General features: G+C 47.9%; 1 protein-coding gene across 2 annotated transcripts; it reads right to left on the bottom strand.

Moving 5' to 3' along the window:
* Positions 1–375: 375 nt before the first annotated feature.
* LOC144727936 (CUB and zona pellucida-like domain-containing protein 1) lies at positions 376–25,112 on the bottom strand. 2 transcript variants are annotated; one of them, XM_078607066.1, is made up of 13 exons: positions 25,058–25,112; positions 24,496–24,510; positions 23,547–23,681; positions 21,986–22,120; positions 20,063–20,080; positions 11,398–11,514; positions 10,953–11,134; positions 9,896–10,029; positions 9,227–9,353; positions 8,558–8,667; positions 4,636–4,732; positions 2,096–2,270; positions 376–1,315 (listed from the first exon to the last, which is right to left on the bottom strand). In XM_078607066.1, the coding sequence occupies exons 1-13, from the start codon at positions 25,095–25,097 to the stop codon at positions 1,158–1,160; spliced, it is 1,443 nt and encodes a 480-aa protein (XP_078463192.1). In that variant the 5' UTR covers positions 25,098–25,112; the 3' UTR covers positions 376–1,157. The 2 variants fall into 2 exon arrangements, with proteins under 2 accessions (XP_078463192.1, XP_078463193.1); XM_078607067.1 differs by lacking the exon at positions 24,496–24,510.
* Between the last annotated feature and the right edge of the window lie 545 nt (positions 25,113–25,657).

Genomic DNA, 25,657 nt, shown 5'->3' with positions numbered 1-25,657 from the left:
ATGGCTGTGTGGCTTATACTCCATAAGTTCCGTACTGAGCTTGTCTGCGAATGTGTATTTGATTTCATGTTCCACAAGGTAGGTGGGCTTCGGTAGAATGCATCGCAAGAAGCGATGATGGCGATTGGATGAGACGGGCAACAGAACGGCAACAAAAAGATTAACGTAATCCATAAAGGAGTCCGTCTCCACCCCCCCCCCCCTCCCCGTGATGACCGAGTTATGATATCAACTCATGCTAGAGCAATATGGGCCGTGTTATTGCAGAAGCGTGTGTGATGTCAATTGAAAAGGGGTGCCTTTGATCCCTTTATTTCAAGCCAAAATTGTATTATCTTATTTGAGTAAGACGAGAAGCAATTCATTGTGAAGTCCTCAAGATTAAATGTTTTATACAAGTCGGTAAAATAGCCATGCCAATTCACGTTACAAATTTTATTTCACCACAACCAACCTTATGATGTGCAATAATTAGCAAAGGGCACAAAGTGATCCACACTCCTACTCAATCATGTATACACAAGAACATCAATAGTTCCGAATTGAAACCATTCAAGTCCCTCGTTATGAAGATAAGATAAACATGTGAGAATATGTTATTGTATGGCCTACAATAGGCACTATAAATGCAGAAGAAAACGATACTGTTTAAAATAATATAATTGGCAATTACTGTAATTTAAAAATTATTCTTAAACATTTGGGACATCATTAGAGCATTAGTTGAAAGCTGATCACATTTGAGTTCACCCAAATATTGCCAAAACAAATCAGTCTTCTGGAAGTCAATATAGGCCTGAACAGTCAAATTTTGTGCAAAGTAACTTCAAATTGTACTTTCATAGGTTGTATTTTTCTCTCAAATTACAGTACCTGTATTGCATCATGATATGTATCAGGTAATATAAATAATCACCATTATATATTGTACATTCATATGAAACCTTTCAATCAAGGAAGTTTACCAACATTGTATTCTTGAATAAAATCTAACTTCCCAACACATACAATATCCATATTGTAGACTAATCCCATGGCACAGGACTTAAACTGCTAAATTAATATACGCCTTCTGAAATCCATTCTAAGTAAACCCAAACACCTATTTGGTATATATAATTATTTCATGCAAGAGATTATGTTGGAGGTGGCGTCCATTAAGTTGTGAATTCTTCGTACGTGACGAGGGGTTTGTAACGGGGCCTTGCGGCGCGGTGGCGGTAGATTTTCACCGCGGCCACGCACACGGCAGAGACGACCAGGGCGGCAGCCAGGGCGTACACCATGCCCGCCAGCGAGCTCAGCACCCCAGAAGCTACGGTGAAAAGGGAGGGGCGATAAAACCAGCGAAAGCACACAAGCCAGCCAATACAGAGATGTGAGACTCTTTTCCATATATATCTTGTTGTAACTTTCTGACCCACCCCTACTATGCATCTGTGAAAAAAAGCTTCATAGCTCACCAGATTCCTGCAGTCTAAAAACATATTTTGTGTGCGTTTGTGTGGATGTGATACGGTTGTCCATTTTCACTTTAAATTCCTCCAATGTGCGTGTTACCTACACATTACATGATGCTTCAGCAGAGCCCTGCTAATTGGGCTCTTGTAGAAAACTGAGGAAATCAATTGGGTACACTATGGGCCTGTCACCACACATAAGCGATATGAAATCACATAAGCGATATGAAATCGAACTTGTTCATGAAGACATTCTGATAGCTTTCAGTTAATCTGCATATATTTATGGTTCAGGTTTTTTCTTGTACTAACTCAATGCTACTGAATGTATTTACTCCTAGAAAGCCGCCGATGGGTTGTGTAAATAATACTTTAAAAACATTTCTATGAACATATATGAAGGAGACATTTGGTACGCTTTTTTATTTTGTTAAATATATGGATCACCCCGAATCATTGCACATGGCTGCCATGGTTCAATTAACATGACTTGCCTATCATTGTGTATTATCTAATGGCAACGCTTTTCATCTGTTACCCAATCCTCCCTCCCAGCTTCTACAGATCAGAGTTGTGCCAGTGCCATTTGTCAGAGGGCACATTGGAGATCGGCCGACCGGTAAGGAGGAGCTCACCCTGCCGTGACTTGCGGAGCAGCACGGGGCCCTGGGAGAGGTCCACTTTGTGCTCGGCACGATTATCCCGGCTGACGAGGTCACGCACGGACCGCTTGGCGCGAACGCACCCTCGCTGGCATCTCGAGTTCAGGTCGGAAATTTGGCAAACGCGTACGGAGCACTCCAGGTACACCTGCAAAGGACATTGGTAAAAGTATCGGCCATTGTCATTTCTTTACAAATGTAAACACCACCAAACTACTTACAAGCAGCGACAGTATAATTTAATTACGTAAGAGACCCTGACCCACATTTCCTTTGACTAAGAGTTTCTTTTGTACATGTGTTTTTGAAGTAATATATATATACATTTTTAAATTAATACCTGTAACTAAATTTGTATTAAAATGTAATGATAAAAAGGCATAAATACAGGTGCTTTAAGCTGTTCAAACGCCAAATAAACACCCATTACAAAGCATCAAATCTGCATTAACCACACATACTTATGGTAAAAATGCAAGCAAATATAAAAATGTATGCATTGTCCTTTAATCATCAGCGCTAGGCCAAAGACCGCCAACAGGCGAACAGGACAAGGACAATGCAAACGTCAAAGCTTCACTAGGCTGGGTTAATCAATTGTATCTGCAAAAGGGTACCATTTGATATTCAATTGGAAATGTAAAAAAGTAATGTGGTTCTAAAATGAGGGATGCAGCTCCTTGCTACTTAATTCTACTTTACTGATTGGTTTGTTCTCGAAAATGAAGCCTTTGTGTTTATAATGACCGAATATTAGGGATTGTGATGGCATATATGAAGATACACAGGTGAAAAATCGCATCCATTATGCTCTGCTGTGATGCAGGCCACTACCCAATGCAGATATATATGCATATTACCAAAAGTAACACAGAAGTCATCAATCAATCGCTGTGCATTGTATCATCTCATCACTTTTTGGAAATGGGCCAATGCATAAATAACACTGAAAAACTAAATAATGAGGGAAGTTAATTGTGACAAGTTGAAAGATAATCCCCTCCCCCACCATACAATTTGCTCAGAGAATGCGTCTCTCTGATCTGTTTGCGGTGTTTGTGAAGGAGTGGGTGATACCGTGCTTATGCATTGTATGAATTGAGTGGAAAATCTGGGTGTCGCCCAACCAAGGTGTCATCCAGGGAGAAGGCCCTCTGGATTATGCAAATGAGCATGGGTACAACATGGATGATAATAATTCAATGGGGGGGGGGCTTAATGTTCTGAACTTCGGACTGCTACTGTGTGGAGAGACCACGCCAAGAGCCACGCGTGTGCTTGGTTGACTGCTGGAGAGTGTGGGGGGACCACACCAAGTATTAGAACTAAGCGCTTTGTCTGCTGCTGGAGTGTGAAAAGACTACAGCAAGAACAGGTGTGCTGTAGCTGCTGCTTACTGTGAAAAGGCCACATCAGTAACTGTGAGAGGCCCTGGCTTACGAGTGTCTAGTGTGAAGAGACTGCACCTGAGCACCCGTGTGCTCTATCCGCTGCTGGAGTGTGGTGAGACCACACCGAGGACCCTGAGCGCTCCATCTGCTGCTGCAGTGCGAAACGACTACATCAAGAACTGGGGACTCTGTCTACTGCTGCGGTACGGAGAGACCATACCAGAGGCTACACTAGTGCTGTATGTACTACTGTGGGTATATAATGCTTCATGTGCTAAAGGATTTTACCCATCGGCAATCCTTTGATGGCTACTCTTGCACACTGGAACCCCACCTCCCACCATGTACGACAACTACACAGTAATATTAGACCCGCATATAGTAACCTGTGCCTTCTTTACACTTGGCAACCCATATGTTCAAGCACTGATATACTCTATAATCCAGCTCAGGGAACATTTTCAACACCAGATATGGTGAGGGGGGAGGAATTAACTATGAATCTGGGAGAAACTGGCTTGTTCATATACTCATTTGCCCTTGGATTTATGCCCTCGTGCTCTAGAGCTGTGCATTTTTGTAGCTAAAAATAACTTGCCTACTGTGTTATTTAAATTTTAGGAGTAATTGTAAGTATGACCCTCATACAGCCAGTCTGGTATTTAGCAAGCGTTGCTGGAGATGGAAAACCTCCAAGACAAACTTCCCACCTAAGAATAACCAACACAGGGCGTGGTTATCGTAGTGAATAACAGATACATATATTAACATTGGGGTAGGATCGAAGAAACATGTGCGTATGTTTGTCATACGCACACGAGAGCATATGGGACAACCTGGGCCCACAGCAGGTGTGCATTGTCCGTAATAGGGATTTGTAAAATATACACCATGGATACATTTAAATTAGTGAGATGCTAATGGGAGCTGACTGGATACCACGAAAACATATTTTCCAGATGATAGAAAGGTTTCCCTGTCATTAAGCATGTTGGTTACATTATCGTTTCACGTGGGAATCAGAGATGTGAGAACAGGATGCAATATTTCGATAATCCCTAACGTAAGGAGGTCACAGAGTTTTGTTTATGAAACCTCGGGTCAAGGAGTTGGGAACTTTACCTGAAAGCCATTGGAGAACTCAACACTCTGGATGCTGAAACGCTGTCTCTTGTTGTCGCCACTGTAGTAGTTGACGTATGAGAGATCCTGTTGACATCTGCGGCCCCACGAACACGTGCCGTTACAAACACATTCAAGTATCTGTGTTCATTCTCCATGGGCTAGTGCTTGTATCAACGATACACCGCTCTTGCCACCACATGCTCATTGTGAAAGGTGGTGTACACCATCTCTGCGTTATGGAAAACATGAAGGAGGCGTGTTTGTGTGTCAGGCCACGTTAGCAAGTTTCCCTGCTCGCCAAATGAGAAGCACTTAATTTAATTAGCAAAATTATTTCCGACAAGTCTTCACAGGCATTATTGACGGCGCTAATAATTATGGAATCGGATGAGCAACAGGCACTCCATGAATCGAAAGATGGGCACGTGGTCAGAGTAATTATAGTAAAGTAAAATTGTAATGCTCACACTTTGAGAAGAGTGATTGGGGTGCGACAAACTATAGCCAAGCGGGGAAAGCAGCCACATGGTGAGCCTACACCAAATATCCCCCCCCTTCCCCAAGCTCTGCGGTCCTCTATATATTAAGGAGTTATCGGCCAATTAGCGTTTATACCTGTCCCATGTGTTGTATCCTAACCCTTCTTCCAAACTTGATATTTTTTATATATTATCATCATTGATATATAATGAATGAAAACACACCAAAGCGCAGTAAACTGCAAAACACCAGGTGTTGTAGTAATGAACGGGAGGAGGGCTAAGATGGCAGAATTGCAACCTTGCTTCAGGGATAGATAAGGCCTGATAAACGGACACCTGTCACCCGTGCAGGCGGCAGAGACAGTGGGAAAGTCAGCCAGACAGTTAAAGCAAAAAGCCCAACCATCTATGACCTCAGCACATGGGCAAATAATTGGGCAATGAAAGGAGCAGAGGCGCCTTTGTCTGGATCACGGCCACAGAAGGCCGGGGGGGTCATCACTGATTGTGTGTTAGGGATTTCGAGCTAATTGGAACACGTGCACACAGGGAGGAGGAATACGCCTTGTTCTGCTGCAGCTGAAAGAGCCAAGATAAGCCCAGCTCAAGGTTGTGTATACAGGAGAGGGGGCTGATTAACAACCACTGCACGTCTGAACGTGAGGGGGCCTTGTCCTGAAATTAATCACACTCCCAGAGCAGAAGGTTGGATGACCACAGTGAGACGAAAATAAGGGTGTTGCTCTCTCTCTCTCAAGGCTGCAGGCTCAGCTGAACAGCGAGGCTGCGGGGGGGGGTTACCAAAAGTTCGTGTTTGCCTAGTTAAGTCGAAAAGCTCAATTATTCTGTATTGCTATTAAAATAACGTTAAAGTCGGAGTTTAACAACAGGGTAGGCTAAAGTTATTGATACAACTCGACCCGAAGCATAACGGGATAAATCACCACCAGGTCGAATAAATACATAATAAAAGAGCGATGTTAAATCCAGGGTCGGAGAGAAAGGGAGATCCCGGCCGTCTTTGTATCCCCGCAGCGCGGGATGGGAGTGTGTATGTGCTCGGGGAAACCTCCACTTGAGTCAAGCACCACGATGGGAAATGACAGACCTTAGGTTACACATAGAATCATAACTGGGAAATGGTAAGGGACAAATGTTAAAACTTTTAATCATTTCTTCATGCGTCAGCGAGGGTCGGGGGGGAGTGTGCCCCTCCCTCCAGGTGGTGCAACACGGACAAAGACGCCTATGAGACGATTTGTAACGTCTGTGTTTTGGCTCATGAAGAAGGCCAAACAAGGGATGAATCGCACCCAGACAGAGAGACGACCTCGAGGCAATTTGTAACACCTGATTGTTTGCTCGTGGATTTTATGGAGGGAATATGACCACGGGATATATCGTGGGTGATGCACACAAGGACACACGGACGTACGGACACACACATGGACACACCTACACACGGACAGATCCTGACACAGTAAATCAAAAGAAACCCCGCCTTGTGGGCAGGACCCAAAGGGATTTTTCGGCATAAAAGAAAGGACTCTGAGCATTGGAAACCAGTTGGACCAGGAGAGTCAACTCATCACGAGGGCGACCAATGGGTCGACTCATGAGCGAGCTCGACCGGAAGGGTCGGCTCGACTCATCAGCCGAGTTCGACCAAGAGGGTCGAACTCACCAGCCGAGCTGCGACTAACGGGTCGGCTCGACTCTTCAGCTTCTGGGACTCAGCCGAGTTCAGCTGGCTCTCGGGGCTCGACTCAAGCAGCTCCCCGTCGCCTCTGCAGGCGGGCAAGACCCGCTTGACAGTTCAACCTGCCGCGTCAGAAGCCCCTGCTGGCAGCCAGGGTCGCGGTCTGGTGACGAGAGGACGACGGTGCGCTGCGAGCGAGCTGCGGGCGCCACCTACCGACCGGGTTCCGAACTACGACAGCGTATCAACAGGCATCCAACCAATTCCCCACGGCGACAGAGGAGCGACTAATACGTATGACGCGCACCGCCCCCTCACCACACGACCACCAGGCGTTGTTTGACATAAAGAACCGACTCCGAACACTGACTATTGAAGACAACTCTTACCACTCAAACCCACTCGAACCCATAAGCCATCCGTGGCTGTGAAGAAAAACTCGAGACCGAGTGATGGCCATCCGTCATTTGTAAGAGTATTATCTTTAATATTTAGTGGACTGTACTCTTAATCGCATAAATTCCCAACAGATCCATCAATACGAATTGATTCTTGGCACCTCCTTCCGCCGAGCCACTCTGTTGTCAGATAACCTGCGATGTATCTGTTGAGATTGGTGCCTTTAAGAATCATAACTGTTTTGATTGTGTTTTATCGCCGTATAATCTTTCAAGTATAATCATTCAGTAACGTTAAGGTTTTCTTAGCATAGTATTTGCATGTTTTAACGACTCTCTCTCACTAACAACCATCGCGTTACGCGGGATCCATGTGCCGTTGTCAAGTGAAATCAGACAATCGTTGATGATACTGTATTGATGCCGTGTTGACGTTCCGAGATTGAGAGTTCGCATACTATATCATAGTTGAGGTTGAATTAGTAATAAATTGATTAATACAGAAGTGGTTGTGTGATTCCTTCCTGAAATCTATGCATAAGATCTGCTTCTGCGTTGAGATCTGAACTTGGTGACCTTAATAAACACACTAACACATACTCAGTAAATGTTAAAGCGATAACGGGGCGAACCGGGGACCTAAATAAGCGAGAATGAGACGAACCTAGACAACGAGGCCGAGTTAATCTAAGTTAATCTTGTATACTTACACCACACCTGCATAACTGCATACGATTAATTGCCTTATTCCGATCGATAACCCACCCTCGTCACCGAGGCGGGGTCTGGTTATCATAACGACTTGCATTATCATAATTACACCCACTCGCATAATTACTACAATTACCTCTCGAATTGGCATAATTAAATGTGCGTAATTACATGGATTAAAGTATTTCCGGATAATTACACCTTTGGCCAAATTTCGATTGATTATTATTATTTTCACTGAATATTCATAACCCACATATACAACATAATAATTTCACCCACGCACGCATACAACACATCAAAATTGTCACACCCCACATATACAACACATGAATACCCACACATGCGAGGGGGCAACACCCTATCCCATACAGAAAGAAAATATTTCAGTCCACACTTTGCTGTTCTGCTTTCTCCTGGCAAGCCAGTGTATGGCACCTCCTCGACGTCCACAAGAAGGGAGTTTAACAACAGCTGTGTGTGATCCATCAACCCTCGCCTACACAGTGGTGGATTAGAGGCCACGTGCAGAGCCACCACTATCTGGCTTGTACATAGCTTGATTAATAAGACTGACGAACGGAGGTAAGTGGGCTTCAATCCCACAGTGAGCCAAGTCGGCCGTGTACCCATTTCTAATGATGAAGTAGGAGTCGCTGTCATCGGCGCCGGTGAAGGGGGAGGCTCTGCACGTCTCCAGAAAGAGCTGCAGGTCATTGGCATGGGAGTTGAGAAGCACCTGGTGAAGAAACGCACAGATGAACTCTTAGGGGTGAGGTGGACTGCATCAGGAGAGGGATGGGGCAGTGGGCACAACGTCGCAAACAAACCGGTGAACGTGCATCGACCACAAAGGCACGCCACCTTACGAATGGCTTGGGCTTTTATGAAATAGAATTAATCATGGGTCAAAATGTGTGCTGTATGAATGATAAATATGCAAGTTGTGCAACGCACTGGCTAATAGCAACAATTATTCTGCCTGCTCCTATAACGCCTTGGCCTTTCCCGTATCCACTGATGATTGTTTTGTCCCCTTTAAAGGATCCACATATGTCAGTTTATAACAAAACTGTTGCTTTTAATAAAAAATAATTGGCCTTAAAAAATATGCAAAGGTGATTGCATTCCGACAAAGCACACTGGGACTTCATGCGTGCTTTTACTGTTCAAACTGTTTTTATATGCATTATCACTAATTTGAATCACATTTTTTATTTGCCACCTCAGCAGATTGTGAGGAATCCACCTTGCTACATTGGTTCTTGAAAACACGGCAATTAATGAATCTGTCCCACCTCCACGTAGATCGGGGCTCCGAGGTCCACCTCGAATGGGTACGAGTGGACAGGCTGACCGAAGCTCTGGTCCATGTAGAGCACTATGCTCAGGTCAAAGGTGCCCGAGCTGTACTTGTCATGCACTCTGCAGTGCGAGAAAGAGGGTTCCAACATTTAAGAAGGAGAATCTTACAAAAGACACTCGTGCACAATGATTGCCCCTTGAGAACAAAAGCTTAAAAGTGTATCAAGAAGAAGGGAGAGAGACGCCTGTAATTTAAACCGAGGCACATGCAGAGGGTTGCATGGATTAGAGAACATACTGTGAAGAAAAGTCAGCTTTGGAAGGATGAATGTTTAGCGATTGAGACGAACCACCGGAGTGGAGGGTAAACAAAGCTATACATCTTCCGTGGATGTGGAAGCCACGAATTCAACTCGCGTGTAAGTCTAGATAAATAGTACAGGCTTGTAAAGGCCTTCATCCAGCAGTACATAGATCATGGCTGATCTTCACTGTATTCATTGATAGACATACATTTGATTGTTGGGAAAATGTCAGTCTCTTGCGTGCAGTTGCCAGTAACTGTTAGTAGACGAACAAGTCACCAAAGAACATCGACCGAGACGTTTTAAGAGCTTCGTTTCACCCAGGAAAAAACTTATATTGGAACCCGGTGCCGTTACCTGGGCACGTAGCTCGCTACTACATTCCCTTCGGACCCAATGTAGCAGTGCACAGGGATGCGCAGTTTCTTGGCTGTGGTTCCCGACACGAAGCCGTACGCCGTGTTCGAGTACACGATGGTGTCGCCATGGGCCTTGGGGAGAGGAAAAACAACATAGAGCACACGTGCCCCCTCCATCCGTCCCACTCAAGAGCATTTGAGACCCATACATCATAGCTTTGATATTCTTCCTCGACAGACACAGGTGTAACCATCAACCACATCAGAACTTCAGCAGGCTGTTCACACATCTTCATGGAAAATTTAGGATAAGCCACAGTGGTGCGACTGTGGCCATGCGCTCCTTCAACGGAGGCGGAATAGCAAAACTACACAAACTCTCCTAAATGCCTCTCGTTGGGGCTAGCATCAGACCTTGACATATGCATTTATCTCCTGAACATATGAACCTTATGGCGGGACCACGGGGTCCCGAATAAGCGGAAGTCAAAATCGTAATTAGTTAATGTATTTTTGGCGACTTTGTCCCACCGCACACACCAATGCCGTGACCCACCTGCCATGGATCATTCTATTATCATGTCGTCCAAGCGCAGCAAGGACGAATGCGCAGAAGAAACAAAACTTTGAAACCTTGTTTAGCGCATCACGTAGAGCTCGTCGAGAGGAATATATTACCATATCGTTCACCTTCAACAGACATAAAATTACATCGCAACGCAGTTTGTGCGAGAGCCGGGGGATTATGGGACCCTGGGGTCCTGCCATAACGTTCATATTGCTATGCGAAATAACAAAATTGAATAGCATCAGCTTCTTATGTAACCTCAAACTCGAAACGACATATGATTGAATATGCTTTACAGCCTTTTTCTGATTTCAAATTGACCTGTGTGGCTATCTGCAAGTATAGCTGCAGGATTCCTTTTGGAGCAGCAGAGGGAAGGGTAGCTGAATCGCAGGTCTTGGGTACGAGTCCTGAGTCAAGTAAGACTAGTCTAGGATCTCAAGTGTGTGCGCGGGGTTTTCAGCTCGCATGGTCCCAGTTGAAATACCTCGGCCGTGGTGCCACAGGACTGCAAGTCGCTATGCAGGATCAGGTACTGCTGCGTGCAGTAGCCACGGCACGAGGGGTCCTCCAGGTGGATGTCATACGGTGAGAGGTTGAGTGCGCTCAGTTCGTCCAGTGGGATCTGCAGCTCCAGGGATTGCGATGTACAGTTCAGTTGCGGTGACTCTGCAAAGTGGACGTGCACAAAGAACGTTGGTGCATCCATTTTCACTCCCAAAAATGAATGACTAAACACAAATGCTTTAGAACTAGGGGAGGCCCATGACCGATTCAGATACTTGTCAGTGGTGTGGGATGAGAACAGGAATAGAACTTGGATAGCCGGGTGCGTAGCACAGTGCGGTAACCGCTGCTCCAGCACTCCACACACACACGCATGCATATCGTGTACAGTGACTACCAGCAGGCAAAACAGGGAAACCTCTCACCAAAATGTTCACAGTTGACGCCTGTCAAGCCTGGGCTGCATCGGCACTTGTAGTAGGGATAGAACTGTTGGGAATTGCAGACTCCGCCATTGAGGCATGGGAAAGACAGACATCCCCCTGAGAAAAGAGAACCGTGCATTATTAAATTACTTTTACACGATCACAAAATCCTCGAGGCCAAAAAGGCATTGTTGGATTCCTAAGCCAATCAGGCAATCGTGCACAGTATATGCAACCCATGTGATACTGAATAATAATTTATTTAGACTTGTAATTTGCCACACAGTATTCGCTCGTTCTCCCAGACAGAGTAACTTAAACGAGCAAGAAGGAACCACAGACAACTGGCAAAGGCGAGCTGGAACCAAATTCTCCCCCAAGATCTGCGGTCCTCTATATATTAAGGTGCTGTGGGCCAATTAATCAGTGCTTGCAAGCCAAAGAAAACCGAAGCGCTCGGAAAAAACCCACGCATGCAAGGGGAGCAAACAAACTATCCCATACAGATGGCACAGATGGAGTCCACATTTTGCCGCATCGTATTCCCTTGGCAAGCCATGGTATGGCACCATCTCGACGCCCATGGGAATGGAGTTTTACAACATCCAGGTGTGCATAGTAACCACCACCTGGCTGTTCTTAAATTCGAGGAAGAGTGAAACTGCCACACATGCCTTAGCATTTCCTGGTTGCCACATGTTCTATCATTATCCGTGCCTCCGATTAGCACGGCAGGCTATGTATGGTGCAAAAGAAGTCCAACATACAGCTGTAATGTCAAAAATTATAGGGCTTGTTTTAATTACATTTTCTAAGATATGTTTTAGAAGATTGCAAGTCTCCAAGACTTGAACATACTGTAAAATTTGCAATCGACTTCAACACTTTTGTCAACAATATATCACTAATTTGTGTTTATACTGCTGTAGGGGTGTCAGGGGAAGGATTCCCACCAATAGGAGGGTTAGTGGGAGGGGTAATCGAGGAGATATAAGGGGAGAACGGGCAGGAAGAAGGGGCCTTTGGCGGGAACGAGATTGGGACGGCTGGGGACAGGTGTGGATGGGAGAAAAGGATTAAAAGATGAACCCCCTGTAATCTTGTGTCGGCTCTACTTTACATTTGGTGGCAGCGGTGGGATTTACAATGGCTACGAAGAAGAATCCACGCGGAAAAGAGCCAAGAGAAGAGGAAGCAGGGGACGGGGATCCTTCCCATCCCGGGCAACAAGGGGGCCTGCTACCAGAAGCAGCAGCAGGGGGCCTGGATCGCCTGGAGGACCCCATGGAGGACCGCATGGCCCGCGTGGAGAGGGCACTTCAGGAGCTGCTGCAGAGGCTCCCTATGGGGGCCCCGCCGGCACCGGGACCCCCACCCCCACGCGTACCACGGGAGGAGAGGCCACGGGACCCGGAGGCCGACCAGCCGGCCGGGCAGGAGCCGCAACCAACCTCGTCACGCTAGCCGATGCCGCTCCCGCCAAAACCCCCAGGGCTAAACACTCAACACGGAGAGCAGGTGGCAGGATGTGCGCGTCGGCTGGGGCCCGTCGACAAGTTCGTGGCCGAGGAAGAAGATTGGGAGGCGTTTGTCCACCGATTCGAGGCTGCCTTCCATGCTCTTGAGTGGACAGACGAAGAGGCACTACGAGCTTTGCCATCCGTTCTGGGCGACGAGGCGCTCTCCTCTTATACCTCCCTTCCCTCGCACAGCAAGACCACGCTACAGGCGGCCTACGAGGCTTTGGGGGAGATCTACTGCCCGGCGGAAGGAGCCTTTAAACGGTTCCAGGACTGCCAAAGAGGGGCTAGAGACTCCCCTTTAGCCTACAGGGGTGCGCTGCTCATGTTGGCGAGGAGGGCTCTCCCTCGCCTGGCTGAAGAATCGCTCGAGGACCTCGTGGTCGAGCACCTCATCGCCTACGCTTGCCGCGCTGGCATTGTAATGCTCGTGGTGACGCCAGGGGAATGCACCTCACTCTGGGCGGCCCGGACCCTCCAAGCCCATGAACAGGTCATGGGCCGGGCGCCACCCGTGGGCCAGGTGGCTGGCGCGGCGGGGGGGAACAGCCAAGCCGTTGCCACGGCGCTACTGGGTCCAGCGACACCAACCGCCGAACCGGCACCATCGCCGCAGGCTGCCTGTGGGGCAGCTGGGAACGGACCCCCGACGTCTGAGCCGGAGCCATCGCTGAGGGAGGTGTACATGGCGATCCGGGGGCTGGCGGAGCAGAGGGACCAGAGGCGCAACCAGCCGCCGCGTCGCTGGCAGCCGCCTCTACAACACCGCGCCGAGCCACCCCGATGGAACGCCCCGTGGGTCTGCCACCGTTGTGGTCGAGAGGGGCATGTGGCGAGGGGGGTGCCGCACGGAGCCGGAGGCTGCCAACGCCACCTGGAATCCGCTGGGGCCGAACGCCGACAGGATCCAGGCGAGTGACGCCGTCCCGCCCGGCCTCTTGGTCGGGCCGAGAAAATACACCCCCGACGCCGCGAACTCACCGGGAGCCTCCTCGGGGTGGGCGCCGTCGGTGTCGTTCCCCGGTCCCCACTGTCCTGGTCGGGGGAAGGGGATCGCGCCGGGGCTGGGAACCATGCCGGGAATCGTGTCGCGGACTGCGACCGGAAGTGGCGTCGCGAACGGACGTGACGTTGCGTCCGGAAGTGACGTAGCGACCAGAAGTGGTGTCGCGGACCGCGCTGGAAATCGCGCCGGGGCTGGGGACCGCGCTGGGGCCGGAAGGGACGTCGCGACCGGACGTGGCGTCGCGGGTGGATATGATGTCACAACCAGAAGTGACGTTGCTGCCAGACGTGCCGTCGCGGGCGGGCGTGGTTTCGCGGGCCGACGTAACGTCGCGACCGGAAGTGACGTCACTAGTTACCTGCGACGCCGGCGAGTTGCCAGGGGTAACGGCCCCTAGGCTGAGGCAGCACACACAATTGCCATTGCGCCCTGGAGCAGTTCCACGCCCCGCCTCACCACCACTTTGCGGTGGAGCGAGATGGGACCAGGGGGACCACACCATGAAGGGGGCACACGCCCGCATGACAAAGGAAGGGGAGGGGAGAAGGGATGGGCTCACGGGAAGGCCCACCCCCCAATCCCCACCGCCCACTACAATGGGGGGGGCCATCCTACGTCACCAAGGGGGGGCAATTTGCACCACATAGAGAGCCCAGCCCGCACCCCAGGGGGAAGCCCACACCCTGCTGCGACGCACTCCAAAAGGGGGCACCCCATCTTCGGTCCATTCACATCCATCCCCCATCAACTCACAAGCCTCCACCTGGTCAGTGGCCGGACTCAGCCACACAATGGAGGAAGCTGGCAAGGCAGGTGGTAGCGGCCACGTCAGGAACCTCGGTCCTGGTTGGTGAAATCACGGGAGTGTCGACACGTATCTTGGTTGACACGGGGGCATCAGCCACGATCATCTCGGACACCATGCACGAGATGCTGCCGGATAAAAACCGACCTTTAGTCCCCATCAAGACGACGTTCATTGCAGCAAATGGAGGCAGCATGGGCTTCCTGGGCCAGGTTGAAGCCCCGATAAAGATTGGGCAGCTTTCAGTAGCAGGACCCATTCTCGTCTCCGCAACATTGCCCATACCCTGCCTGTTGGGGACGGACTTTCTGAGGCAAATGCCGATGAAAATCAATCTGGCCAATGGGCGGGTGGAAGTCCAGGGAACGCATCTCCATTTCCTAAAGGTGGAGTGGGCCGGCCAGGGTGTACCCTAAGTGCAGGCTCTGGTCAGTAAGTCTGTCTCCATTCCCCCGGCAGCCCAGATGCTGATTCCGCTGCGATATCGGTCCTCCCTCGTGACAGCCCGACCGGACTCATCCATCCTGGTGTCTCCGGCGTCAGCTGCCACAGATCGACATGCGCTGGTGGGAGCCGAAACTATTGTCCAGAGGAACCAGCATCTGTTCATTAAGGTGCTGAACACCTCCAATAGAACAGCGACGGTGCAGGAGGGAACAGTTCTGGCCCACGTTAGTCCCTTGTCACTAGGAACCCCCGGGACGGAGCCCGAGCTTGTAGGCAGCATCAGCGTGTCCGAAGACAGAGGGGCCGAATCTTGGATGGACCAGCTGGCGGCGCCTGAGCAGGGATTGCCGCCCGACCAGAAACACCAGCTGCACTCGTTATTGCATGAGTTCTCGGACGTGTTCAGCCGGGGACCATTCGACCTAGGATGCACAAATCTGTCGAAGCACTACATCAACACGGGAGACACCGCACCCCTGCACCAAAATACAGATAGAATGAGCCCGATGGAAAAAGGGCACATTCAACAAGCGGTGCAGGAGATGCTGCGGGCTGACATAATTTCTCCATCCTCGAGTCCATGGGGGGCACCGGTGGTCCTAGTTAAGAAGTCAGACGGGTCACTGAGATTCTGTGTGGACTTCCAATGCCTCAATGCCATCACGCTTGCCGACGCGTATCCCCTAACACGTATCGACGACTCATTGGATGCACTGGCGGGAGCACAATTTTTGAGTACGCTGGATTTATTGTCCGGGTTCTGGCAGGTCCCACTAGACGCGGACTCCCAGCCTAAAATAGCGTTCCGGACACCACAGGGCCTGTTCAAATTCAACTGCCTGCCTATGGGCCTCCAGACTGTGCTGGCGACGTTCCAATGTTTAAATGGAGTTGGCCTTAGCAGGCCGCCAATGGGAAACGTGCCTCATCTACCTGGATGACGTCATTGTCTTCAGCCGATCATTCGAGGAACACATTGACCGATTACGTCAGGCATTCCTGCGGTTCCGGAACGCGAACTTGAAGCTCAAGCCGTCGAAGTGCCACCTCATGCGGTCGTCAGTACGCTACTTAGGCCACGTCGTCAGTGAATCTGGAGTGGCTACAGACACGGAAAAGACGGCCTGCGTGAGGGCCTGGGCTGTTCCCACAACGGTTCCAGAGGTACGCTGGTTTGTGGGTTTCGTTTCTTACTACCGCCAGTTTGTACCCAACTTTGCAATCATTGCCAAGCCCTTGCACGTGTTGACGGCGAAGAACCAGAGGTTTTATTGGGGCCCTCTGGAGGAAGAGGCATTCCAGCAGCTGTGCTCGCGTCTGACAGATGCACCACCATTGGCCTTTCCAGATTATGGCCTCCCCTTTATCCTGGACACGGATGCCAGCGATGTGGGCATCGGCAGTGTCTTGTCGCAAGTCCAGCAGTGTCGGGAGGTGGTTATCACCTACGGTAGTCACGTGCTTTCATCAGCGGAGCAGCGCTACTGCAATCACATGTAGGGAACCCCTGGCAGTCGTTCACTTCGTGCAGCAATTCCGACCCTACCTGTATGGTCGCAAATTTACGGTCTGCACTGACCACGCGGCCTTGCAGTATTCGCGCCGCATTGACCAGCCTTCGGGCCAGCTGGCCAGGTGGATAGAGCGCCTGCAGGAGTACAGGTACCAAGTGGTGCATCACAAAGGGACCAGACACGCCAACGCAGACGCATTGTCCCGACTGGCACCCCAGAGCCCTTGTGCATGCACCACAGGCAGGGCACACTGCAAGCAGGCGAGGCCAGAGGAGACGGTCATTGCTCCTGTATGCACGGCGGAGGGCACACAGGGTGAGGTCCAGCTGACCGACCACAAGCTGGGGCTGACCTTGGACGATTGAAGACGTCTATAGCTGGAGGAAGCCCCACTGCGAACGCTACGTGCCTCAGCAGAGGCAGGGGGGAGGAGTACATCGTATGGGAGGGCCTCCTCATGCGATGGGACCCAGCAGGGCGCGGCGATGCCTGGTAGTTCCAGAGTCGCTGCGTCAACAATTGGTTATGTACGTACACGGCCGCCAGCTGCTACACCTGGCGGGGCGGAAGACACTGTACACATTACAGGGTCAGTACTTTTGGCCAGACATGACCGCTGACGTGCACCGATGGGTCGCTACCTGCGTCGAATGTGCGCGGCGAAAGCCGCCACCCCGGGTAAGCCGGGCGGCCCTACAGCCCATCACGGTGACCAGGGTCAACGAGTTGGTTGCGTTGGACATCCTGGGACCACTGCCGGTCACGCCACGGGGAAATAAATATCTGTTGGTCGGGGTCGAGTACTGCACGAGGTGGCCGATGGCGTGGGCCCTCCCGGACCAAACGGCACAGACCATCGCCGATGCCTTCGTGGGGGGCTATGTCCTTGATAAGGGGGCAACGGAGCAGTTGCTCACGGATTAGGGCAGGAATTTCTCCTCACGGCTATTGAAGGATGTCTGCTCTATCCTGGGCACTAAAAAGGTCCGAACATCTCCATATCATCCCCAGACCGATGGGATGGTGGAGCGGCTTAACCGCACCATAGCGGCCATGCTGTCCCAAGTGGTGGACGAAAACCACTCCGACTGGGACCTCCACATTCCATCGGTCTTAGCGGCATACAGGGTGGCCCCACATGTGGCAACGGGGTTCTCGCCGTTTTTCCTGATGTACGGATGGGATCCCATTCCGCCTATTGAGGCGCAGCTGACGGACATTCCCGCAAAAGCTGACGCATGGCCAAAGGCACTAAAGACCTCCCTCGTTTATTTGAGAGAGGCCCACCAAGCAGCCGAGGCCGCATCGGCCACGAGCCAAGAGAGTAATGTACGGATACGGGAGAGGACAGTGACAGCCAAGCCCTTTAAAGTCGGGGACCAGGCATGGCTACACTGTCCTCAGGTGCCGGTTGGCCTTTCACAAAAGCTGCACCGACCCTGGAAAGGGCCGGTTGAGGTCATTAAAGTACTCCGACCGCAGTGCGTCCAGGTCCAACTGGGTAAGCGACAATGGTTTGTACACCCCACCCGCCTTATGCCATACATCTCTCCACCATCATCTTCACCATTACCACCGCCAACATCATCATCATCCCTACCCGGGCCAAGGTCGCCAACCACCACGCGCCGACCGGCAGGGGGTTCGGTGCCCTGTGTTCCCTTGTCACCTACAGCGCCCCATGTGAGGCCTGACGGAGCAGCGGCATGACCGGGGGCCGCGGGGGCCGGAGAGACAGCGGCACCAGGCAAGGCAACACCAGCGCCACCGAACCAGGGACCGCGACGAGAGGGCCTTTGAAGGAGGGGGCCGCCACGGTCATCTGCTGCCTGTGGATGTCCGGGCTGTTACGGGATGCTGGCTGGAGACCCGGGCAGGCCGCGCAATTGATTGTTGTGTTATATTGCATTGTATGGTTGTGGGGGGGTTAAGCGCTGTCGTCACTGTCAGTGGGGGGAGGCATGGGGAGACTTAAATGGTCCATGGGGGAGGCAGAACCGAGGACGTTTTTTTTTTCCTCCGGGGGGGGGGGGGGGTGATGTAGGGGTGTCAGAGGAAGGATTCCCACCAATAGGAGGGTTAGTGGGAGGGGTAATCGAGGAGATATAAGGGGAGAACGGGCGGGAAGAAGGGGCCTTTGGCGGGAACGAGATTGGGACGGCTGGGGACGGGTGTGGATGGGAGAAAAGGATTAAAAGACGAACCCCCTGTAATCTTGTGTCGGCTCTACTTTACACTGCACTCCAATGGATGTCAGAACCCTCTTACAGCCGCAATGAATGCATACACATTCGAGTGTTGTTGTTTGTACTGTACTTGATGTATGTTTGCGTGAACGTTTGCAACCTACGTAGCCAACCGTGATAATCAGACGTGTTCAACATCTCACTTTCTTTAATGTCGTATGTTTGCGTGAACGTTTGCAACCTACGTAGCCAACCGTGATAATCGGACGTGTTCAACATCTCACTTTCTTTAATGTCGTTGATTGATATTAGAAATAAGGCGTGTAACGATTCAGTAACTCAAACACATTGCAATCGTCATAGCATGATTGAAAATATATTATTTTTGGTGGACAAGCCGTGTGCGATTAGGTCCCATGTCCCCGGGCAGCCACTAGAGAGACATTACATTCAGCACACGCTTTTAAAAAATGTGAGCCTTCAATTTGAAATCATGTTCACAGTACCTAGAATCATCCAGTGGATGTCGTAAAACACAATGCAAGAGTTCTGGGTTGCTCAAGACTTACAAAACATGATGTTATAAATATTATAGTTGTATTAGACTTATTACGTTTGTTTAACAAGGAGAGTGTCACTATGCCATGACGTCTTCAAATTTGCACTGTGACGCTGCACAGACCTAACCATAACCCTAAACTCTCTATAAAGGCCCCACTTTCAATATGCTGCGTTTACAGGAGTTGAGTTGCAAGATCTAACCAGCAGTTGCAGTGGTAACTACTCTATATGACGAAGCATACATATACAGAGACACAAACATCTGTCCATGGTGTCTTGTGTTGTGTGGAAATATTTCCTCAATTGGGATAACGTAACGTCACTATCCAAAGTTCCGTTTTATTAGTGGTGCATAAATTATCTCGCCACCATTGATAAGGATGGCTGTTTGAGATAATGAAATGTGCAAGAATAAGTCAATCATAACCACACGGTACTGCATTTCATTTTAATATAAAATACGAGCCTAACGTTCTAAAAATGTTACGGCATTGTCGAATGCCCAATTAATTAGGTTCTACATCATGTTTGGTGTAGAAGCTAGTCCAGTCCTACATAGCTCCTCATCTAATCCAACTTCACTCGCAATGTGCTGCGTTTACATGAGTTGCGTTGTGTGATCTCACCAGGCGGTGGAGTGGAAACTGATCCATGTGATGGTGAATACATATATATAAAGAGACACAAACACGTTAACATGATGTATTACAGAACTCATCTGCTCTTCATAATTCATGCTGAACACATGTTGCAAAAAAATACACTGTTAATGTTATGTGCAAATATTCACTTGATAGTGATCAAGCTCCGGCCTCTACTAATTGACACACACGATGTGACTGCTTAGTAGCACATGTACATCAACAACACAAATACTCCGAAAAAGTTTATATTTGAATTATTTTTTGATATAGAAAATCGAAATCTACGTGCAATATTAGATGCCAAAGATTAATGCAATATTAGACTCAAGGTTCTGGTGTTTTGGCTGTTAAATTTTTTGGTGATCAATTCTCCTTCACGAAATCCATTGCATGGTTTCCCACTAATTTGAGGAAAGGGTTTCCCATGCTGTGTTAACCATGGCGTGGTTATTGGTGAAGTGGGGGCCCAGGAACAGTTAAAATATCAGTCACCACTGATGTTACCCATGGTTGGGAATCAAACTCATGTTGGCTGAATCACCGTGGAATTTCCCAACCACTGTTTTCACTTCGTGATCTAAAAATCTCAATTCATGATATTTTCAGGCCTATAGTAAACATTGCAAGCATCATTTAAATGTACGAATATTTCCTGATTTGGATTTGTTTTTACATCCCACGAAGATATGTGTGGTAACAGTCAACTTATTTATGGTTCATATATATTTGCAAACAGACAGAACCACATGTACCAAAAAGTACAGTAAGAACCACTCACCTAAATACAGTAATACCTATACATGTGACTTCGATATACAACATTTCAGTATAACGAAGTTTGGATGTATTACCATTATATTAATGGGGGGGGGGGGGGGAAAGTGAAATGGTAAATACACTGAAATAAATAATGTCTAAAGAAGACCTATTTTTTGTGGAAAGGTGACTTCTATAAACAAAAGGAGCAGCAATGGGCTCTCATTTGTCTCCTGTGATAGCGATTTTGTACATGGAAGATTTTGAAACAAAAGCAATAGCTTCAAGCACACTAAAACCATCTGCTTGGTTTAGATGTGTGGCTGACACATTGGTAGTCTGACCACAAGGCAAAGATACACTTAACGAATTTTTTAATCATTTCAACTCGCAATACCCATCCATCCAGTTCACCATGGAAGTGGATGTAAATGTTAAGGTGTCATGGAATGCCAAATTAATTGTATTATGTCTTGTTTGGTGGAGAAGCCAAGCCGGTCCTACTCTGAATATTCACAAGTTTGTGATCAAGTTCCTGCGTCTACACTATAACTCTTTGACACACACTAGTTGACTGTGCTTGATAGCAGTTTATGTACATGAACAACAAAATAGACCACGCAATAAGTAAACCAATTGAAATTATTATTGTTTTATCTTTATAGCAGGAAACATTTATCCGATTTAATAATGCTAATTTAGACTTAGGTCACGGTGTTTTGGCTGCACGTTATTTTTTACTGATCATATTTCCTTCTTACAAAATTTATAACATAATGATAATAATTTGAAACCCCTTCACATCCACTGCTGAGGAAAAGTTTCCAACGCCGTGTTAATAATGGCATGGTGATTGTTGTGGGGCCCAGAAATGGTTCAGATGTCACCACTGATATTACCCATAGCTAGGATTCACACTCAGGGCAGCCGATTCAAAGTGTGGTGTCGCAAACCACGTTGTCACTGCGCCATCTCAAAGCATCACGTTATTTTCAGGATGAGAGTAAACCCTGCGAACATTGTTTAAATATATCCTATACATTCATTTTCACACCCCACAAAGATAAGCATGGTGACTGAACTTATCTATGGTTCATATATATTTGCAACAAGATAGAAGCACATGAGTGCAGTAAGCACCATACTCACCATCATATTCACAATTCGGGCCGTAAAATAATTCGTAGCAAATGCACGAGTGGGGGAGCCGAATTCCCCGCTCGAAATCAAATCCGTCTTTGCAGTCCCCTCTGTTTTGGCACGGGTTCGATTCACAAGCAAGGACTGCAGATACAGGTATCACAATTATGCCGTGGATCAGGTTATTCTTTGCATCTGTAGTAGGTTCAATGAGACGTGGATGACGTAGTCGGAGGCACACTTATTTATTAAACGTTTTACTCAATACAGACCAAGGTATACAACACTCGAAGGGGTATCTGCCCCTTCACCCGTCTAACAGGGAGATCCCACTATCTCTATCCCGGCTAGCCTACTCCCAGGTCCTCCACTCGAGAGCTAGGGGAGGCTAGCTGATCCGGCTCTGGCCAAGCTAGGATCACGGCACCCTTAGTCACCAGACCGGCTCTTACAAGAGCATCGGCTCTGGGCTCTCGGGGCCACGCCACTGGCTTGCCCTGGTCGGTCCTTAGGACAGCGAAGAGGAGTCCCAGGGCCTATCTAGCCGGTCTTCTTTCTTCACTGGTTTAAGCTAAACACTGAACCCCGAGCCCACCGGCTCACCACCTTATATAGCAACTCCCCCCCCCCCCCCCCCCGAGGGGTGGGGCCGTGGGGGATCACAGCGCCGTTTCAGCCCCCCAGGCTAAACGGTGCGGACATGGATGCATCCTTCCCCGTGCGGGCATAACCACCCCTGGTGTGTTTGTTCGCCCTCCCGTAACACCTCTACACATCTCATCACATAAAGGATTAGATTATCTACAGTGGCATCGCTTAATCTTGACAAAGTCAATCGCTCAATGCAAACGTCGGTCATTGTCAATCTATGGCTGGATGAAAGTCTCTACACCTTGTAAGCCATGGAGGTTGTCTGACCATACTTCACTATCCTCGACACAACCACCTTTTTGACAAACACTGGGCGACCGCGTTTAATAGCAATGTATATGAATAACACCACAAATAAACTGCACAATAAGTAAAACTATTTAAACAATCAGTGTGATTTCTATAGCAAATGAAAATTTGTCAATATGGAGATGTCCTCGACTAATTATGGTTTTCTTTTTATTTTAGGTATCGGTGTTGTGGCTGAAGGTTATTTTTAGTGATTAAGTTTCTTTCTTCACAAAACCTCTATAGGATAAAATAATAAATTTAATCCCTTTTCATGCACTGCTGAGGAAAGGTTTCTCCACGCCGTGTTAATCATGGAATGGTGATTGGTGGAGTGGGGCCTAGAAATGGTCCGATGTCGCAACTGACGTTACCCCTGGCTAGGAATCAAACTCAGGGTGGCCGATTCAAAGTACGGTGTCCCAAACACATTGTCACTGCGCCCTCTAAAAATCTCAAAGCATCACGTTATTTTCAGCATGAGAGTAAACCCTGGAAAATTATTCGAATATATCCTATTAATATATTTTAAAATCCCACAAAGATAACCATGGTGATTAAACTTATATATGGTTCATAAATATTTTCAACAAGCAGATGCACCAATAAGTAGAGTAAGAACCATACTCACACGTATTTTCACAAACCGGGCCGTAAGAGAATTCGTAGCAAATGCACGAGTAGGGGTTCTGAATGCCCCACTCGACAACCAACCCCTCGATGCAGCTCCCTCCGTTTTGGCACGGGTTCGATGCACAAGCAAGGACTGCAGATACAGGTATCACAATTATGCCGTGGATCAGGTTATTCTTTGCATCTCATCACATAAAGGATTAGATTATCTTCAGTGGCATCGCTTAAACTTGACGAAGTCAATCGCTCAATGCAAACGTCGACTATTGTCAAGCTATAGCTGGATGAAAGTATCTACACCTTGTAAGCCATGGAGGTTGTCTGACCATACTTCACCATCCTGGTCAGTGTTGCAAGGTAGAAGGAGGACCGAGGACCAAATTTTGGTATCACATCAACGATGTTAGCCATGTCTTCTTCTTGGTTCTTTCGGTGAAGTCACGTAGAAGGGAAGTAATAAAATAATAAAAATAAAACATAATAAAATAATTCTCACGACGTTTCGGCCACAACGCAAGCAGCCGTCCTCAGGTGAAAACAGGTCTGTCGAGAAGACAGAGTCTGAATGACAACCCCAGGCTTGGAGCGTCTTTTTAAGCTGGGTTGGAGGGGGGGGAAGAGCCATGGTCTGGGGAACTTAGGTCAATGTGTTCATAGCACAGTCCCACCACCAATGCACCATTTTTGCCCCCCACCCTTTTTGAAATGAAGCTGAAAAATGTACATGATTCAAATAGGACACGTGTTCTACAGTTGTGAATCATAAGGAATGTGATATTTTGTATATAATGAAGAACCAATTATGAAAAATAACCGGCAAATGCCTATTTAATGAGGTGCAATCTCTTGTTGCTGTATAAGCTTGTCCTCTCCTACGCAGCTCTATAGTTGACCCAGAATTGCTTTCAATGTGCCGTGTATACATGAGCTGTGGTGCGTGATCTCACTGGGAGTCGTGGTAGCTGTTCCGTATGATGGCGATTGCATGTAGAGACAAAACAGATTAATATGGAGTGATTATTCATTCCTAAATTATACAGCTCTTCATGATTCATGCTGAATACATACCCTAGAATATTTCACTTCCGTGTCATATGCAACTATTTCTTGAAACGAATAAAGTTCATGACTATGAAACTTTCAGCTGAACCATCATTGCTTTCAAAATGTCTGCTTCACGAGTGGTGTAAAAATTCTCACCAACAGTGATAATGGGAGCTGTTGCAGATAATTAAATGTACAATAATAAGAAAAAAAATCATAACCACAAGGTCGTGCATTTTCTTTTCAATAATTGCCAAATACGAACCTCCAGATCACTATCATAATAAATATAAATGTTAATATCCTCTAGAAATGACACGTTAAAACATGCCATATGATGCACATTTAACTGGCTGCCATGTCTTGTTTATCATAAATGAGAGTGCCCTTCGAAGGTTCTGCTCAGCTGAGTAAGAATAACTTAAAATGTGCCGCGTATACACGAGTTGTGGTGCGTGGTCTCACGTGAAGTTGTGGTACCTGCTCCGTATGATGGTGATTGCATGTAGAAAGACAGAAACAGATTAAAGTATTAAATCTTGAATTATACTGCTCTACATTATTCATCCTAAATGCATGTCCGAAAAGATTTCACTTTAGTGTTATGTTTAACTATTTCTTTTTAAAGATAATCCTCGTGCCTCTACATAACGATCAGAAAAAATATATTTTCCAATTTACGGATCGTATGCAAATTATATTAATAGCAGTGGCAATCGTGGCTATTGTAGATCATGAAATGTGCGAGTTAGTGATCAAGCTCCTGCCTCTACACAACCACTCATTGACAAACGCTGGGCGACCGCGTTTAATAGCAATGTATATGAATAACACCACAAATAAACAGCACAATAAGTAAAACAATTTGAACAATCAGTTTGATTTCTACAGCAAATGAAAATTTGTCAATATGAGATGTCCTCGACTAATTATGATTTTTTTTTTCATTTTAGGTCTCGGTGTTGTGGCTGAAGGTTATTTTTAGTGATCAAGTTTCTTTCTTCACAAAACCTTTATAATGTAAAATAATAATTTGAAATCCCTTCTCATGCACTGCTGAGGAAA

This window comes from Lampetra planeri, chromosome 27, assembly GCF_965212315.1.
Source record: "Lampetra planeri chromosome 27, kcLamPlan1.2.h2, whole genome shotgun sequence".
NCBI lineage: Eukaryota > Metazoa > Chordata > Hyperoartia > Petromyzontiformes > Petromyzontidae > Lampetra > Lampetra planeri.
The sequence above is the reverse complement of the archived record's forward strand: the minus strand, read 5'-3'. Positions and strand labels throughout refer to the sequence as shown.